At 40.7% G+C, this 20,370-nt stretch overlaps 1 protein-coding gene and 1 pseudogene across 1 annotated transcript; both read left to right on the top strand.

Annotated features, from left to right (window-relative positions):
- Positions 1–10,724: 10,724 nt before the first annotated feature.
- On the top strand, positions 10,725–15,471 carry LOC131256256 (coniferyl alcohol acyltransferase-like). The gene is made up of 2 exons (XM_058257244.1): positions 10,725–11,159; positions 14,383–15,471. Exons 1-2 carry the CDS (start codon positions 10,725–10,727, stop codon positions 15,469–15,471), a joined length of 1,524 nt encoding a protein of 507 aa, XP_058113227.1.
- Positions 15,472–18,083: 2,612 nt separating this feature from the next.
- The window catches only part of LOC131256255 (coniferyl alcohol acyltransferase-like), a 50,259-nt pseudogene continuing 47,972 nt past the window's right edge, over positions 18,084–20,370 (top strand).

The following is a 20,370-nucleotide window of genomic DNA, read 5'->3' as shown; positions in this document are numbered from 1 at the left end:
GGTTTAGTGTACCATATAAATATAATGGTTGGAGTGGATTTCATATAATCATCATGGTGAGCTAGAGGTGGGCATCTAGTTGAGTCGAGTCGAGGTGGGTTAAGCTTGGCTTGGCTTGTCCATGATGTACTCGAGTTCGAGCTCGAGCTCGAGCTTGGCCTTGAGCTCAACATTGAAGCTTGGCTTGTTTGCCAAAGCTGTCGAGTCGAGCTAGTGGTTCGAGTCGAGTCGAGCTCGAGCTTGTTGGGTGAGAGAGTAATGGATTCTGTTCTTAATCCTCCTCCATTGATAAAAAATTCAAAAATCTTAAGAGAATCAAAGCAAAACCCAATGAAAAAATCAAACAAAGCTTCGAATTGGACGAGGAAACCTGTAAGAATCGATTTGTTCTTGATCTTCTTCCACCAGCAGAAATCCAAGTACTAGAAAATAAACAAAGCAGAACACATATCAGAAATCCAAGTAAAGAGCTCTAGCCAATCAGATCATTGGATTTCCTTAAAGCTCTAACAAATCTGAGAAAAACCCATCTCGAATTTCTTGGGTTTCTCGCTTAAGAAGTAGATCTCAAGATATTGAAATCATACTATTGTGGAGCTGAAATGAAAACTAGTGGTGGTGATCGGGGCGGGCGTGCAGCTGGCAGTGGGCAGAGAAAGAGAAGGAGAAAGGGAAGGGGGTAAGTGCGGTCAAGTAGAGACTCTAGGGTTTATTTTTTTATTTTTAAGTTTAAATTTAAAACTTATATTGATATAATATATATATAATAAAATATTTAATATATTTATTAATCGAGCCGAGTCGAGCTCGAGTTCGAGCTTCAAGTTGAGTCGAGTTCGAGTCGAGTCGAGTTGAAATGCCCCCTGGTTGAACTTGGCTTGAACTCAACTCGAGCTTCAAATAATTAGCTTGGTTTGGCTCGAATCGACCATTCAAGCCGAGTCAATCCGACCTAACTCGAGCCGAGTCGAGCGAGCTTTTCGAGCTAGCTTGACTCGTGAACAGCCCTATGGTGAGCGTTGAAAAAGTCATGGTAAATGTCTTTCTTTCTATTATTTCCATTAGTGTGGCTGATGTAGAGTGGGTCTTGGACAAATTCATGGCCAATATGGATCAGAAAAGGCTCGGTCAATGACAGAAGTAATCCAAACTGTTAGACCTTAGATCGGGCATATCTCACAATCCGGAATGAGTTATTGGACGTAAAATATATGATTTTTGGGTAAAATGGGCTACTTTAGCCACCCAGCCCTGCTATGCCGAGTTGCACAAGCTGGATTTGCTAAATACCCCTGGATCGACGGCTGTTTCCCTATTTTAATTCCGTTTTAACTATAAATAGTAAGTTTAATTTAGTTTGATTATAACTCTTCATCCGTTGGGCTTTAAGAGTTGCGCTCAACATGGAAAGAGCTTAGATAGTTAACGTACCTTGTTTATTTCATCTCTTGCCTAAAATAATACTTAGTGAAATTTATGAGAAACACTAGTTTCTATTTGAGTAATTCTTTATAATGACTGATGGTTAGATTTATATTCACATATCAACATGCGATAAGTCTCAAATATTTCACCTTACATGTGTAATTACTTTTGACACTATGCCTAAGCTGTCAACCTATGCTGGGTGACCAACCCCCCATAGTGACCTTTGAGCTTTCCTATTGTTTGAATTTGGAATAATAACAGTTGGGCTAATTATGCATTTTCATGCTATTGAAACCTTACACACTATATTCACACCCTAAGTATAGGGTTGTGATGTAGTAATAAACTCGGTAAGACCGAGGTCGAATCCATAGGGACTGAAACCTGTACGAAATCTGAAATTAACTAGGGCTAGAACTAGACTGAGATGAAATCTAAACTGAATGAATATGAGGCAATAATAGTGAAATAGGAAACTAAAATTTGTAGAAATCAAATGTAGGAAACTAGGGATTCAGATGATCCACTTGTAGAGATCAGGGAGATCTACGCTTGATTCATGAACTCAATTGGACTTCGAGTCCCATCTTCATCCAGTTGGAAGATATACCATCAAAATCACATCTGAACTTCTTCTGATCTAGTCTTCAAGAGATAAGATTGATATAAATTAGAATGAATTCCATCACAAAACCATGCCTATGAGACAAGGTAAACAGCAGAGTTAAACTAATCCACAGCCAATCTGAAAGATGTATGAATGTTAGGAAGGATTCCATCATCCAACCATGCCTAAGAGACGACGGCGAACAACAAGGATTCCTAAATTCATAATCCCTATAATGCATAACAGCATACCTTATAATCAAACTAAAACCGAAAGAGTTCATCTAATATAATCTAAGCCGTAGAATCTTTCCATCACACCACAAGCTATGATGAGGCTAAATCTCTCAAAAATCATAGAAAACAAGAAGAAAAACGCAAGAACTCTCTCTCTCTCTCTCTCTCTCTCTCTCTCTCTCTCTCTCTTCTCAAACGCCCCTAAGCTTGAATGAAATTACTCTCTCTCTCACGTCTCCTTTAATAAGACCACCAAGGTCGGTCGGCTGGGAGTGCGTAAGGGGTGCTGGAGTCAGTGGAAATCGGACGTGGACAACTGTTTACGCATAGTTTCTGTTTTGCGCAGCGAAAGGATGATGAATGCATGTTGTTTGATGCTAAAGCAACTCATTAACCCCCCCTGTTTTTAGAAGCAATTTGACCCCAACCCCTGACTGCATTGGATCCATTGGATCCATCTCTTGAACGTCTCTGATCACTGTGATATGACCTCTGGCCCACTGAATCGGTGGTCCGATCAAGCCGATTGCGCACAGCTTTGCAACCTGTGCTGTAATGTGTTTAACGCGACGAAACTGCCCCTCTAATTTCCGCTTTTTCTTCCAGTCTTCTTGGGCAAGGTCGGTCCCTCCATTACTTCATTTTGAGTGGACCAGATCAGTAAGATTTTCTAAGATGAAATTCCGGAAGATGATCCAGATCAGCAAAGAATGCTGATGAAGTTCTTTGTGCGGGGCTCGATTGGGTCGAATGGATCACTGTTTTCTGATGTCCCCTGTCTGTCAAATAAGGAGGTTTTGGGACTTGGGTGCTGGCTGTGTCCAGTGAATGGTTTGGACCTGTCCGAATCATAGTTCTGGTGGGCCACATCAATCTACAAACGGACGGACACCGTCAGCTAATGTCGCGGTGAAAAAGGCTTCTTTCGGCCAGAGTTCTTGTCCACACCGGTATGCATCCTACAGTGAAAAGGATTGGGTTTAGGACGTTTCCGTCCGGGATACCTGATCGTCGGTGTGGATCGATCATGTGGGCCATGATGGTGGCCCACCGGCTTCCGCAAAAGCCCTCGCGCAATTCGACTGCGTACAGAGTAACGGTAGTTGCCGTTTTTGAGGAGATACGGGTCCAAGACGGTTTGACCGTCTTAGAGTTGCCGTACATATCTGGTGCACTTGTGCACTATGCACACTCAACTCAGGTGGAGTCCAAGGTGATGATAATGAGTGATCCGGTCCGTCCATCACTTTTCTCATATCATTTTAACAGTTGGTACCACAATTGAGGCATATCCAAATATCAAGTGTGCCCCAAATCAGAGATCCATAGGATGATCTATCGTTTAGCCCACTTTCACAAGGATCTAATGACTGAAATTTGATATGTACTGTTCATTTATAGTCCTCAAGCCAGATATAAATTTTTGAGATGAACAGATGGTGGGAACCCTGTGATCTTGCATTCTGGACGGCTTTCAGGCCTCTTTAGTGTGAAACACGTGATTTTCTCGAAGTTCGGTCGTGTAAAATCATCGATCTCGGTCCCCTGGTGTCCATCCCTTGCCTTAATGATTTCTGAGTATAAAATTCATGCTTTTAGCATCCTTTTGCAATCCAAGCTCATAAATTCACCTTGCAGCACAAACACAATTAAAATAGGACATAAAATGGTATCATGTTCGTAAATCCAGGTAATAAATGGGGTCTAATATGCAATATTGGACCCTCAACACACTAGTAGACATCACAACCATCTATAAATAATAAGTTGCAAATTCAAGGAGTTTTAGTTGTAGTTTGCTTCTGATTTCTCTCCCCTTACATGGTATCCCTATTTAAAGGGTTATGAACTCATTTATTTCATTCATCAATCAAATTACGAATTTATTTTTATTCTTCTTGCTTTTTTTCCTCGTGGATTTGAGAAGTCTCTGTAAGGACTCCAGAGAAGCTCTATAGATTTGGAGTAGTTATCCTTGAGGAAGATGGTGATCAACCTCATCATGTTCATCCCTGCAATAGTGGCCCACCTGAATCACAAATGAGTATACTGTTTTGTTCTTGGGGGCACCTAACATGCAATTATAATCGAATGGTTGAAGTGGATTTCACATACATATCATGGTTGACACCCTAAAAACTTGGACCAAATGACAATTAATCTCTTTATACAGCTATTTCTTTCTATTTGTTCCATTTCTGTTGGAAAGACAGAGATACCCTAAGAAACAATATAGTGGATATGTTTGTGTGGTGTAGCTTAAATGATCAAAGAAACAATTGTTGTTTGAATGTCTTCAATCTATGCAGAAACATGAGTAGTTTTGATGGATCGAACAACATGCTCAATCAATCAAGTGAAACTTGGATTAAATAGATTGGTCTTTGTATAGTTTTGGACGAGTTCGATCGATCTACCTTAGAGGTTCGAGCGATCGACATAATCCAAAAAATTCATATAAACTCTTCGGATACTTTTGAGCATGTTCAATTAATCAATCGAGGGTTGCTCGATCAATGTCGTTATACCAATGCCTAGATCGACAGCATGCGCAGTTTTGTGTAATTGCACAGTCTTGTTTCCTATTTTGAGTGTAACACTATATATATATATATAGATATATATATATAGATATATATATATATATATATATATATATATATATATATATATATATATATATATATAGGTGTAATACTAGATTTGGGTAGAACATGGACAACTAATTGATTCTAGAATTTAGGAGGGAGGAAACTTAGATTTTTGCATTTGGAAGTGATTCCATCCCTTGTCATTCATTTTCATAAGGGATCATTATCGCTTTATGTAGGAGTTTTCTCTCAAGGGTTTTCCCACGTAAAATTGTTTTTGTGCATGCTTTGTTTGCATTTATCTTTAATTGTGTGATTTGAATTTAGAGTTTGCTTCCATAGTTTCCCAACAAGAACAAATTAATAAAGAGTTTTTTCTTCTTTTTTTCATGATTAGAAATTAGTTAGAATTCAAAACATATGAGCTTAGAATCACCAGTAAATCTCAATATTTAACAAAGTATTTGCACTATAATGTTGCATAATGACCAGGCATAGACAATTTTAAAATGCCCAAACAGACGGATGTTTTAAAATAGAAATAAATTCCTTTTCAAAACCCATAAACTTTAAATGTGGATTCGGTGGGGCTAAGGAAACACTAATTTCATTCAGGTTGTGACCATGGGGGCCAGCTTGATATTTGTGTTGTATATTCACACCGTCTATCCATCAAAAAATGAAGTAGAACCAAATTCAGATATATATATATATATATATAGACCACACCACAAAGAAACCATGGTGATTGAATGCTTACCATCAAAAACCACTTAAGGCCCATGGCAATGTTTATTTACCATCTAACCTGTTGATAAGGTCACACAATGAAGCTTGATCCAAAAAATTTGTGGCCCACAAACATTCAATCACCACTGTTTCATGTGGTGTGGTCCAGCGAGATTTGGATCTGCTTCATTTTAGTGCCCTTGCCATAAAATGATCCACGGAGGGCATGGAAATACAAGAAATTCATCAATGCTAGCTCCCATGGTCGCAGCTTCACCGAAGTCGGTGTTTCGCCGGCGCCTTAGGGAATCGGTCAAAAGTCTTATGATACATTCATAGAAGAAGACCAATCGGGATGATTCCGTATTGCATTTTTGCACTGATGTTAGTAGCCTCAATTTTCCAGGCGCTGCTTTCCAATTTTTACATTTTATATTCTCAAAAGAAATATATTTCTTCTAATTGACTCAACAACCACTAATAAAGATGAACTGAATCAACAAGGTAGGATCCTTGCTCTTGCTCCCCAGTCAAGCGTTCGAGCACCCATAGCTGGTGAAATCCCACTACGCCATGTGTGTCGTGGTGTGTATGCCTGTGTTAGAAATCAGTAAGGTACGTTGGGCCTAACTCATGTAGGAAAGCAACAATTTTTATTTGTTTTTTTCTAAAAATCTTGTTAGTACACCCATTTTCAGTTCACACTTCACTGTTAGCCACCCCATTAGGCAATGGATACCATGACCTCAGTTTTGGAAGGGAGTATCTTCAGTCGGTCTACCACTTGAGGTATGGGAAAGCATCATATACGTGCATATGTCAAAACAAATCTAAAAGAAGATATTCTACTCAGGATCAGATATTTCTACATGAAAAATGCTATTTGAATACTAATGTGCACGTGATTGATGTGATGCACTGATCAACGATAGGCAGCCGTACTGTATGAAAGTGATAGATACGCCCAATAAATGGAAGATGACAAAAAGCTGATTCACTCGGACCGATATTTGGGACGCGGATTTCCTGCGAAAGGCTTTCGCAGGAAGTTCCTGCGCTGGAAACCTGGTTGGGGCAACGTGATATTTTTGAAAAATCCACTCCGTACATTCGTTTTCTGAGCTCATTTTAAGACTTGAGACCAAAAGTGATAAGGATCCAATACTCAAGTGGGCCGCACTAGAGTAAAGGTAGGTAAGAAAATTCCTACCATTGAAAAATTTCTAGGGCAGAAGTGATGTTTACATGACATCAATACCGTTAATAACGTCATCCCTACTTGGATGAACTGAAAACACAAATATTAGCCTGATTCAAAACTTCTATGGCCCACGAATATTTCAACTGTGTATGTTCAATACTCACATTTTAGGTCCACTTGAATATTGGATACGGTTCATTTTTCGTATATCATCCTAAAAATATCTCGGAAAACAGATGGCCGGGGTGGATTTATCAAAAACATCACGTTGGGCCCCACCCAGGTTTCTAGCGCAGGAACTTCCTGCGAAAGCCCGCGTCCCGATATTTGTGGAGGTACGTAAATGCGTACAGTGGGTTATTACTTTTTGAACCGGAACGGGACGTCTACAAAATTGCCCGCAGCCAATAAAACACTACAGCTTTATTTGGCCCGCTGTACTTACATCCACTCTGTCCATCGCATGAAGCTTACTGTGCTTCTCATACATCCCAAAAATCATCCCAATCCAAAACTCATGTGGGCTACACCATGGGTAACGATGTGAAAATAATGCCTAAAAACTCTATTCATGCGGTGTGGCCCACCTGAGTTTTGGTTCCATGTTCATCCTCACGAGGCACGCTTATATACTTTGGTGCGGTCCAATTCCCACCACAAGAGCAGCACACGAATTTCTTATAAAAGCCTTTCGCAGTAAGTTCCTGCCCATCGATGGTGGGTGGGACTCACTACTATATTTGTGAGTAATTTACTCCGTACATTAGTTTTAGTCCCGTCCTATTATGGCCCTATCCAAGTTCCCTAGAGGATGGGGAGGTGGAGTGTAAAAAGGGGCCGCATATTAGATATGGTTGAATAGTAAGACTTGCCAACCAAAGTGACGTCACCAGATATGGTTGAATAGTAAGACTTGCCAACTAAAGTGACGTCACCTAGTTCCATGGACCCACTATGATGTATTTTTTGTATCCATGGTGTCCAGCTATCTGGCGATATTATTTTAAACCATGAGCAAGAGAATGAGATAGATATGAAGCTTTAGTGGACCCCATATAGAAAACAGTAGGAAGATTGATACCCATGGTTGAAATCTTTCTAAGGCCCCGTGATGTTTTTTCGAAATTTAATTTACTCATAATCTAACAAAGACATTAAAGAAAGGAAAATACAAATATAAGCTTCATCGAAAACTTCCGTGGCCTTTAGAAGTTTTTAATGCGTCACTCTTCTTACTGATTTCTGTGGTGGCGTCGAACTTTGGATGTGACTCATTCTTTGGATATTATCCTAAAATGATCTCTCCAGATGGATGGACGGCATGGATACAAAACATACGTATCATGGCGGGGCCACAGAATTTAGTGACGCCACTCTAGTAGGAGTGCTATAAGTAGCTAATGCGCGCCCGCACAAACGCGAAGCGGATTGGCTGGTGTACCTAGCTGGTGTAGATACGTGTGGCGCCAAGACAAGCGCCGACGCTACTAGAGCTCTGTACTGTACGATCGGTTCAAAGGAGATCAAAGTTTCATGGCCCCACATTGATGTATTTATTATATTCACATTATCCAAAGCTCATATGGACCACACTCAAAATAACAAAGAGTGATAATGATTTTCCCTGTTAAAAAATTCATACGGCCCACCATAATGTTTATTTTCCATCCAACCTGTTAATAAGGTCACAAATACATGGATGAAGAGGATTTAAAAAATTCATATTGATCTTAAACTTCTATAACCCCAAAAAAGGTTTCAATGGTAGACGTTCAATCTCCCATTGCTTTTTTGCAGTGTGGTCCACTTGATCATTATATCTGTCTTATTTTTCGGCTCAAGCCTTAAGATGATAGAGCCAAATGGATGGACGGTTTGGATATAACACATACCTCATGATGGGACCCACAAAACTTACTGACATCGATACAGCATCATTTCATGACATGCAACCATAAATCAAGAGAATTAAAAACTCAAGTGAGTCTTAGGAGATGGAAATTTGGGTAAAGAAATTCCCACCGTTGAATCCTTTCCGGGCTTCAACTTAACGTTTATATGTCATCCAAACCCCTTATAAGGTTATTCCCACTTGGATGACGTATAAACACAGTAAATCTAAGCTGATACGATACTTTTATGGCCAGTAGAATGTTTCAACTGTGCTCACTGAAAACCCATTGTTTCCTCTCAAGCGACCCATTTGAGTTTTCAATCCTCCTGATTTTATGTTACATGTCATGAAATGAGTTTGAAAAAAGGATAGATGGAGTGGATTTCTCACAAACATAGCAGTGGTTCCCACCCACCATCCTTGGGCAGGATGGTTTGCAGGAGACCTCTCTCTCTCTCTCTCTCTCTCTCTCTCTCTCTCTCTCTCTCTCTCTCTCTATATATATATATATATATATATATATATCACCATGAAGAGCTTCTTACATTAGCATATTGTAGGCCGTCGCTACCCATTTTTTCATTGGGTATGGGCCACCTGAGCTGTAAATCAGGGTGATATTTACCCCAAGGCCTGCCACTTGGAGGGCAGCAGCTGATGGATGGAGTGGAAACTACGCAGTAAACCTAAGCAAAGAAAGACAAGAAAATGCTAGCCTAAAACCAATTGGATGGATTAATTGCGTGCATGACATGACTTTCTGGGACGTCATTACTTTTGTTTATTAATCTACTTGTTTATTTTAGACTAGTCCAAATTCACGTGCTGCATCAAGGTTCATGGAAGTACCCGCCTGATAAAAGTAGGGGTACGGTCCTTGCATATGTGTGCAGTTGAACGTGTCAAGTGGGCAGGAGTCTCTTGTACGGATGAAATGTTGGGGTGGTTAATTATAGATGAAGATGGTATTCTTCATGTAAAGCAGAGATAAGTTGATGAAGGGATGATGAGAGAGAGGATGAGGCGTCTCATGTTTATAAATTTGGACCATGTAATATTGTAATCAAGAGAAATGGGTGCTGGTGTTGACTCCGCCGTCTGCGTTTGAAAGATATTTTGATGAACGTTTCCATGAAAAACAAATTGACAGTCATCGATACAGACTAATAGATTTATTATCTTCTTTATTTTCTCTTACTTTGTTTCTTTCTAAAACGGATGCTATAGTTTGAACTTTTCATATGACCGTTTGGCATTCCTGACTTCCACACCGACAGCAGGCTCCTGTAGTTGGAAGTTATCTGATACGTACCCACAGATATTCCTGTGAGAAATCTACCCCATCCTTAATTCTCAAGTTGCACTAAAAAAATAGGAGGATTCAGAACTCAGATGAGCCACGTCACAGCATGGGCAAAATGAAAACGGAAATGTCCACCTTTAAAACATTTTTAGAGCCAACCATGATGCTTATATACATTTCCAACCGTTTATAAGTTTATGACCACTGGGATAAACTGTAGTCACAAATATTATCCTTATCCAAAACTTATGGGGCCATAGGTTTCAGATGGTGGGTGTTCAATACCATGGTATTGTTTCAGGGGACCCACTGTTGAAGGGCTCAAATTGAAGGACCTTCTTTTTATATAAGAGTGGATAAGGTAGAAGAACAATGACCTGGACTACCAAAACAATGCGGTTTAATTAATGTTATAGGAACGTGGGGAAAGGGTCAGAGACAAAAGGATAGTTATAATTCCTTTCTCACGGAATTAACGTGGGAAACAAATTTTATTTTATTTTATTTTTTGGCAAAAGGAGGAGGTTGAAAAGATCCCTATATATCTACTATATCGACCCCTCACCTCCATATACCCTTGCACCAACCACTTTCTTCTCTCTTCCTTCTTTACATTCATCCATTCATTCATTCCTTCCTATTACATTCCTAATCTGAACCTCTCTCTCTCTCTCTCTCTCTCTCTCTCTCTCTCTCTCTCTCTCAAAATATCTATCTATTTATCCCTCTCTATACATGGCATCTGCAGTTGCTGGTGTTGATGATTTCACTGTAACGGTGAAACGGAAGGAGACGGTAGCAGCAGTGCTGCCATTGCAAGACCACTGGCTGCCCCTCTCCAACCTAGACTTGCTCCTTCCCCCTATTGACGTAGGGGTCTTCTTTTGTTATGAGAAGCCCAGCAGCAGCACTGAAAAATCCAGTTTCCCTTCCATGGCCAGCACCCTCAAGAAATCTCTTGCCCAAGCCCTTGTCTCTTACTATGCCTTTGCCGGCGAGGTTGTCACTAGCTCCCTTGGAGAGCCAGAGCTCCTCTGCAACAATCGTGGTGTCGACTTCTACGAAGCTTATGCTGACATCGAGCTTCGACGTCTCCACCTCTACAACCCAGACGCCACCGTTGAAGGGAAGCTCGTCCCGAAGAAGAAAGAAGGGGTGTTCTGTGTTCAGGTCATTAATCTTCTTCTCCTTCCCTCTTCTTTTTATCAAATGGTGTTTACGCCCGCATCACTTCCATGGGTGCCTCCTCTTCTAATCATATCATCCGTCTCCCAGGCAGTATGCACACCATGCTGGGTTTTTCACTTTCTACTAGTGGGCCCCATGTTTCAGAGATCCACAACATTGGCCTCATGGGCACCCACCAGAATATATCCTTCTACCCACCAATCTCAAGTATTGCATTTTCCTTGTTTTTTCTGGACGCCGCAATCCGACCGCAGGGTCATAAGCTACATGGGGTCCACCGTGTTCTTTGTGAGAAATCCACCCCGTCCATCGGTTTTGCCATCTCATTTAAGGAAATGAGCATAAAAAATGAGGCGATCCAAAACTCAAGTCGGCCACCTGACAAGAAAGAATTGGGGAGAAAAATGCCTACATTTGAAACCTTCCAGAGTCCACCTCGATCTTTACTCATTCCTGTCGTGTGGGTCACTTGATTTTTGAATCTGCTCATATTTTATCTCATGTCCTAACATGATCCGCCAAAACGGATGGACAGGCGGATTTCTCACCAATATCACGGTGAAAAATCTATCAAGTGTTTGGAACGTGAGATTCGGTGGTATGAAATTGCATTTAGTTCGACATAAAATCTATCCCGTGTTTTCAAGCTATGGTGAGGATGGGATTAATCCCAATATCATGTCATGCTATCCAAATAGAGTACGAACGCATATCTTAAAAATCTATTACATTGATGGCCCTATAGATGCATATGATTTTATCCACGCCATCCATCCATATGCACCCTTTTACACAACCAAGTTGCCCGTTCAAATCGGGTTGGTTACTTTCAGTTCTATAGTCCCGCAAAATCCAGATTTCACATATTTAGATGTTTTTTGATAGGAAGAATTTGATCCTAAATGGATGGTCAAAATAACATGCTATATATACTTAGACATATAATTATTATTACTATTGTATAATAATCATATTAATTTCACCAAATGCAACTCAATACCATTTAAACCCGATTTCCAAACAGGCGAGTATTAATATACTTGATGAAAAAACGTCGACGGTTCTGATTGACCGACCATCTGAGCAGACATGGCAGACAATAAAGCGTGTGTGTTGGTTTTTCTCAAAATTCAGTCTCCCAACTTTTGATCGATAACCAATTGGGATTCACTAGTTTTAAAGACGTCGGACCTACTACACCTTGCAAACTTTTATATAGAAAATCCTAACTATCGATATTGGGGACCACTTGTGCGGTGATGCACAAGTTAGTAGTTCGCGTCTAAGGATGACAAAAGTCGTCCGCTAAGGATGCCGTTGAAACTATGATACGCGGATTTAAGTCAATGGTCTGTCAAACGTATCTCAACGTGTTGTGTTATTAATGAGAAAGACGTTCATGCCTGATAATTTCCAGACCTGGATGGCTACATGGTGTCAGGACTCTTGTAGGGTCCACCGTGACGTATATATTTTATCCCCACCGTCCATCCCTTTTGTCAGCTCATTGTATGTAATAGGCCTAAAAATTAAAGCATATACAAAGCTCAAGTGGACCACACTAAAGGAAACTACGGACATCCATGGTATTTATATATCATCCTGTCCATTCATCTGATTTTACTCTTCCAGGTGCATGGACTTTCCAAAATTCACTGTAATTCAAAACAACTCAAGTGACCACATCCCGTGATTGAGATTTTTGAATAATTTTAAATTGGGTGTACTGTTGAAAAAGCGACGGAGTGATTTGGACAGTCTTTAGAGTTAAGAAAAAGTTAGCCTAGGTGTGGGTACATACGCCATAGTTTTCCTTTTCCACTGTCATAAAAGTCCAATATTTAACGACAAAACGGTTTAACCTTTTGTAATATGGAATAAACAATCCACAAGCATTGTAATTATTCTTCATAAAAATACTAGTAAATTATAAAGTAATGAAATGCATTCCAAGAGTAGTGGGAGATGAATAGTTGCATTGACTCGTGACAGGGGGTTAAAAGAATTACATGTCTGGATTTTCGTTACTTTCAAATATAGAATTATTGATACAGAAAATGTTTGTCAAGCACGACGTACCCCCAACTTTTTTTCCTATCCGGCTGTCCATCGCATACGTACAAGTGCGAATTTGTGAAAGCCCAGACACGGCTCAAAGATAAGGCTATAAGTCAATTGATCAATTGGGCCACGACAATAAAATCAGTGAATAGTTAATGGTCTGGCCCTAATTAAATGAGTAAATGACGCGGGGAGGGATGAACATGACAATGTCGATCACCGTCTACCTCAAGGATAACTAATTCACAGAGCTTCTCTAAACTCCTCACAAAGATTCTTCAAATCCATAAGGAAAAATAAAAAATAAAAATAAATTCTAATAAATTTGAAAATAAATTGATTAATTATAAAAAGACTTTACAATCATTTAAATAGTGATACCAAACATATCAATAAATTTCAGAATCAAACTCCAACTCAAACTCTTTTAAAAATGTGACTTGCTATAAATAATAAACTTACTATTTATATACCCTCATGATTTCCACTAGACTTCATGGTTTACGGCCAAAGATAGTAAATGTCCAATTTGGTCTAACCATGTTATTCTCCTCATTTTTCTAAGCTCTTTTCTTGTTTGGCACGATTCCTAAAGCTCAAAGGATCAAGAGTTATGATTGAAATAAAATTTATTATAAATAGTAAAAACGAAACTAAAATGAACTTTCGACCGTCGATATGATGAAATCTCGCAAATTCAGCGTGGAAAACCCGATGTAGCGGGGTTGATTGGCTAAAGTAGCTTCTCCTACCCAAAATCATATATAGTATGTCGAATTACTTATTCTGATTTGCGAGATACGCGTACTTTAGGGTTTCGACAGTCCTACTTTCACCTTAGATTGGGCCTTCCATGGTCCATCTTGGCCATGAAAATGTCCACCACCCACTCTACATGAGTAAACTAGCCTGACCTCCATGTTGCACTTGTGCTTTCAAATACAGTTGTCACATCGTAAGGAAAGATGAATGTGAAAGTTGTCACACAATGCCTGTATGTGATTGTTCCACCTTTACTTGGAGAAATGATCACCTACCTGGCAACACTACCACACAACTTGTGATACTTGTAACATCTTTTAGGTGAAATATATATGCCTTTTTTGTTTTGGGTGATGATTATTAGGATGGTTTGTTTGAACAGGCAACGGAGCTCAAGTGCGGTGGGGTGGTTGTGGCATGCTCATTCGACCACCGGATAGCTGATGCCTACTCAGGGAATATGTTCTTGGTATCATGGGCAGAGATGGCTCAGTCAAAATCTATCTCTAATCCACCATCTTTCCGTCGATCCTTACTCAACCCAAGGCGGCCTGTCTCCTATGATGTCTCCATTGACGAAATGTATGTGCCCCTTTCATTGTTGCCACCTCCAAAGAATGAAGAAGTTGCAGCTGATGATGATAGGATAATAAGTCGAATTTACTATGTGACTGCCCAAGATATCAATGAGCTTCAGTCCCTTGCCAGCTCTAGCACCTGCAAGAGAACTAAGCTCCAATCACTAAGTGCATGCATATGGCAGATTGTTGCGAAAAGTGAGAGAGACAGTACGAGAAGATGTAAGATGGGGATTGTGGTTGACGGGCGGACAAGATTGAGTGATGGGGATGGGCCCAACCATTCCATGTCAAATTACTTTGGGAACGTGTTGTCGATACCATACGGAGAGGAAAGAGCCGAGGAACTGGCAACAAGGCCATTGAGTTGGGTGGCGGAGGCGGTGCATGAAGCATTGAGTGAGGGAGCAAGCAAGGAGCATTTCTTGGGGTTGATAGATTGGGTAGAGGCAAGAAGACCACAGCCAGCAGTGGCGAAGATATATTGCAGAGAAAGGGAAGATGGGGCAGCATTTGTGGTGTCATCGGGGCAGAGGTTCCCAGTGAAAAGAGTGGATTTTGGGTGGGGGAAGCCGGTGTTTGGTTCATACCATTTCCCATGGGGAGGAGAGTCAGGGTATGTGATGCCAATGCCAAGTGCAAGCAGGGAGGGGGATTGGGTGGTCTACATGCACCTCTCCAAAGGGCAGTTAGATCTGCTGGAAGCTGAGGAAGGCCATATCTTTCACCCCTTAACTCCTGAATACCTTAATTTGGCTGCTGCTGCTGCAACTTCCGACGTTTCTTATGCCATAAAGGATATTCCAAGTTGTAGCCGTCGCTGCACTACTACCAATGCTATTAGTACGAATGTAGGAGGACGAGACAATATGAGGAGTTTTGGCCTTGTATGATGTGGATTCGTGCGTGGGATGCTTTACGATCGGGCTTTATTTTTTCTTCTTCTTTTTCTTTCATTTGTTTTCCCTTTCTTTTTAACAAATAGATAATGGTGTTTATTCTCTCTTCCACTGCAAACTGATTTGAAAATTCACTAAAAAGGACCTAAAATACAAGAGAAAGGTGGAGGGCAATGTACTAAGTTGACTATTGCTTTGTAGCTCTTCCCGGGAAAAAGACTCCACTTCTAAGAGAGAGAGAGAGAGAGAGAGAGAATCTTAAGTCCAACCAGCTTCCAAATAGGGGTGTACACAAACCGAGTTAGCTCGGTTAGCTCGCTCGGCTCGACTCGAAAAAGCTTGATTCGACTCAGTTCGAAGCTGAGTTTGAGCTGAATTGAGCTAATTTTTTTAGCTCGAAAAAATTTCAAACTGAGTTCGAGCTCAACTCAACTCGGATCAAACCCCAACTCAAATCGAACTCAGATCAAACTAGTTCGATGACTCGGTTACTTTGATATTGATGTTGCTCAAGTGTTTGACTCAACAAAGTGTCGGCTAGTGGCAAGGAAGGTATGTATATGAAACATATCATTTTTTCTTGATTTTGATGTTCCCTACAAGGTGTTTGATGAAATACTTATAAACAGTTGTTGTTGTTCAACGTATAGTGAGAAATTGAAAGTGCACAGCATGTGTTTGTGAAAATGCCACAGAGGCTTGATTTTGGCTCGAACTAGCCTGAGCTGCTGACTGAATGTACACCCCTACTTCCAAATTGGACATGAATTAATGTATTATTAGTACCATATTAATGTTAATAAAGACGAAAGAAAAAAGGCTTTGAAAGGAAGTTGGAAAAACGGATTAGCTAATCCCCCGTCACTGGCCTGGTGGCTAGTGGTCGGTGCTCTACGGGCCCCACTATGAAGTATGTCATTCATCCATTTTTACCGATCATTTTAGGGCTTGGTCCTAAAAATGAGAGGGATATAAATCTTAAGTGGACCACATCACATGAAATTAATAGTGATTAGATATCCATCATTAAATCCTCCTAAGGCCCACTGTACTATTGTTTGACATCCAATATGTTGATTACGTCATAAATACCTAGATGAAGGGAAAAAAACAAAGATCAGCTTGATCCAAAACTTTTATGGCCCCAAAAACTTTTTAATGGTCGACATTCAATCAATGTTGTTTCTTGTAATGTGGCCCACTTTAGATTGGGATATACCTCATTTTTGGGCTCATACCATAAAATGATCTATAAAAATAGATGGACAGCATGGATGAAACATATACGTCATGCTGGGGCCCACAGAGCACCAACCGCAGGGCTAGTAGCCAACCCGTTTCGGAAGTTGACCAGAAGCTAGGTGGGGCCACCATGATGTTTGTGACAAATCCACACCAGACCATGGGTTTTTCAAAGGAAGCAGACTAGTTGGTGTACCACACACCACCAATATAGCTGGTGTGGGTACGTGTCCTATGAAGACTACCGCTAACACTCATCGAGCTCCCAATTGTACCAACGGTTCAAAGGATATTAAAGTTACATGTGCCACACAATGATGTATTTATTATATCTACCCTGTTCATCCATTTGGCTAGATCATTTAGATTATGAACCCAAAAATGATTCATATCCAAAGCTCAAATGAAGCACACACCGTAATTAAAACGTTTGTACGGCACACCGTAACATTTATTTCCCATCCAATCCATTCATGAGGTCATATATAGGGGTGTACACGAACCTAGCTAGCTCGATTAGCTCACTCGACTCAACTCGAAGAAGCTCAATTTGACTTGGTTCGAAGCTAAGTTCAAACCGAGCCGAGCTGATTTTTTGAGCTAAAAAATGAGTTTGAGCCAAGTTCGAGCCAGCCCCAGCTTGACTCGACTCAGATCTAACCTAGCTCGAATCGAACTCGGATCAAACTAGTTCGGTGACTTAGTTACTTTGATATTGATCTTGCTCACCAAGTGTTTGATGAAATGACTCAACGAAGTGTACCTGGTGGCAAGGAAGGTATGTATATGAAACAAATACCCTTTTTTCTTAATTTTTATATTACTTAGAAGGTGTTTAATAAAATACCTGTAAAACCATTGTTGTTGTTTTACATACAGTGGGATTTTTAATGTGCAGTCCAGGTGTTTGTGAAAAATGCTGCACGAGCGAACTTGGCTCGATCCTGGCTCGAGGACCGAGCCGAGCCGAGTTCGAGCTGAGGTTAGCTAGTGGCCGAGCTGAGTCGAGCTGGCATCAGCTCAACTTGGTTCAACTCGATGTACACCCCTAGTCATATATACCTGGATGAAGAGGAAAAATAAATATCATGTTGATCCAAAACTTATATGACCCATAAAATGATTTCAATGGTTGACGATCAATCCCTCACTATGTTTTGCAGTGTGGTCCACTTCATCATCTTTGGATCTATATTATTTTTTAGCGCAAGCCTTACCACGAGCTGGCCAAATGGAAGGACAGTTTGGATACAACACATACCTCATGATGGGACCCACAGAACTTGGTGACATCAACACGTACACTAGCCATATTGGTGGGTGGTGTATGGTACATAAGCCAATACACTTCCTTTTTCCAGATCATGTTTGGTCATGGTATAAGGCACATACAAAACTTAAGCAGCCATATACGACAGGAGCAAGTTGGTAGGGAAATGTCTAGCATTGAAATCTCCTTCGGGAAACTGAAGCAGCCATATACGACCACCGGATAGCCGATGCCTACTCAGGGAATATGTTCTTGGTATCATGGGCGGAGATGGCTCAGTCAAAATCTATCTCTAATCCACCATCTTTCCGTCGATCCTTACTCAACTCGAGGCGGCCTGTCTCCTATGATGTCTCCATTGACGAAATGTATGTGCCCCTTTCATTGTTGCCACCTCCAAAGAATGAAGAAGCTGCAGCTGATGATGAGAGGATAATAAGTTGAATTTACTATGTGACTGCCCAAGATATCAATGAGCTTAAGTCCCTTGCCAGCTCTAGCGCTTGCAAGAGAACTAAGCTCCAATCACTAAGTGCATGCATATAGCAGATTGTTGCGAAAAATGAGAGAGACAACACGAGAAAATGTAAGATGGGAATTGTGGTTGACGGGCGGACAAGATTGAGTGATGGGGATGGGTCCAACCATTCCATGTCAAATTAATTTGGGAACGTGTTCTCAATACCATACGAAGAGGAAAGAGCCAAGGAACTGGAAACAAGGCCATTGAGTTGGGTGGTGGAGGCGGTGCATGAAGCATTGAGTGAGGGATCAAGCAAGGAGCATTTCTTGGGGTTGATAGATTGAGTAGAGGTAAGAAGACCATAGCCAGTAGTGGTGAAGATATATTGCAGAGGAAGGGAAGATGGGGCGGTAGTTGTGGTGTCATTGAGGTAGAGGTTCCCAATGAAAAGAGTGGATTTTGGGTGGGGGAAGCCAGTGTTTGGTTCATACCATTTCCCATGGGGAGGAGAGGCAGGGTACGTGATGTCAATGCTGAGTGCGAGCAGGGAGGGGGGTTGGGTGGTCTACATGCACCTCTCCAAAGGGCAGTTAGATCTGCTGGAAGCTAAGGAAGGCCATATCTTTCACCCCTTAAACTCCTGAATACCTTAATTTGGTTGTTGCTGCTGCTGCAACTTCCGACTTTTCTTATGCCAGAGAGGATATTCCAAGCTGTAGCTGTCGCTACACTAGTACCAGTGCTACTAGTACGAATGTAGGAGGAGGCAAGGTGAAGAGTTTTAGCCTTATATGATGTGGATTTGTGCGTATGATGCTTTTCTACCAAGCTTTATTTTATTTTATTTTTATTCTTCTTTTTCTTTCATTTGTTTTTCCTCTCTTTTTAACAAATAGAAAATGGTGTTTATTTTCTCTTCCACTGCAAACCGATTTGAAAATTCACTAAAAAGGATCTAAAATACAAGAGAAAAGGTGGAGGGCAATGTACTAAGTTGACTATTGCTTTGTTTCTCTTCCCGGGGAAAAGTCTCTAGTTCTCAAAAAGAAAAAGAAAAAAGAAGAGAAAATCTCACGTCCAACCAGCTTCCAGATAGGGGTGTGCACGAATCGAGTTAGCTTGCTCGCTTGACTCCACTCGAAGAAGTTCGATTCGACTCAGTTCAAAGCTGAGTTTGAGCCGAGTCAAGTTGATTTTTTGAGCTTGAAAAAATTTCAAATCAAGTTAGAGCTCAACTCAACTTAGATCAAACCCCAACTCGAATCGAACTCAAATCAAACTAGTTCGATGACTCGGTTACTTTAATATTGATGTTGCTCACTAAGTGTTTGATGAAATGACTCAACGAAGTGCCGGCTAGTGGCAAGGAAGGTATGTATATGAAACAAATACCATTTTTTCTTGATTTTGATGTTGCCTACAAGGTGTTTGATGAAATACTTGTAAACAGCTGCTGCTTTTTACATACAGTGAGAAATTGAAAGTGCATAGCATGTGTTTGTGAAAATGTCGCAAAGGCTTGATTTTGGCTCGAGCTCGACTCGAACTGCTGACTGAACCGAGCTGAGCGGGCCAGTTAGACTAAGCTGAGCCGAGTTCAAGCTAGGGTCAGCTAGTGGTCGAGCTGAGTTGAGTTGCGGCCAACTCGACTCAGTGTACACCCCTACTTCCAAATTGGACATGAATTAATGTATTATCAGTGCCATATTAATGTTGACTCGGTGTACACCCCTACTTCCAAATTGGACATGAATTAATGTATTATTAGTGCCATATTAATGTTAATAAAGACGGAAGAAGAAAGCCTTTGAAAGGAAGTTGGGAAAACGGATTAGCTACTCCCCCGCCGTTGGCCCGGTGGTTAGTGGTCTGTGCTCTGTGGGCCCCACTATGAAGTATGTTGTTTATCCATGTCATT

Source organism: Magnolia sinica, chromosome 9, assembly GCF_029962835.1.
Source record: "Magnolia sinica isolate HGM2019 chromosome 9, MsV1, whole genome shotgun sequence".
Classification (NCBI taxonomy): domain Eukaryota; kingdom Viridiplantae; phylum Streptophyta; class Magnoliopsida; order Magnoliales; family Magnoliaceae; genus Magnolia; species Magnolia sinica.
The sequence above is the reverse complement of the archived record's forward strand: the minus strand, read 5'-3'. Positions and strand labels throughout refer to the sequence as shown.

Bases quoted from the DNA above. Each gene is read 5' to 3' on its own strand.
- LOC131256256 (XM_058257244.1), top strand. From the start codon at position 10,725: ATGGCATCTGCAGTTGCTGGTGTTGATGATTTCACTGTAACGGTGAAA. The intron at 11,160-14,382 runs GTCATTAATCTT...TTGTTTGAACAG, and splicing joins AAGGGGTGTTCTGTGTTCAG to GCAACGGAGCTCAAGTGCGG.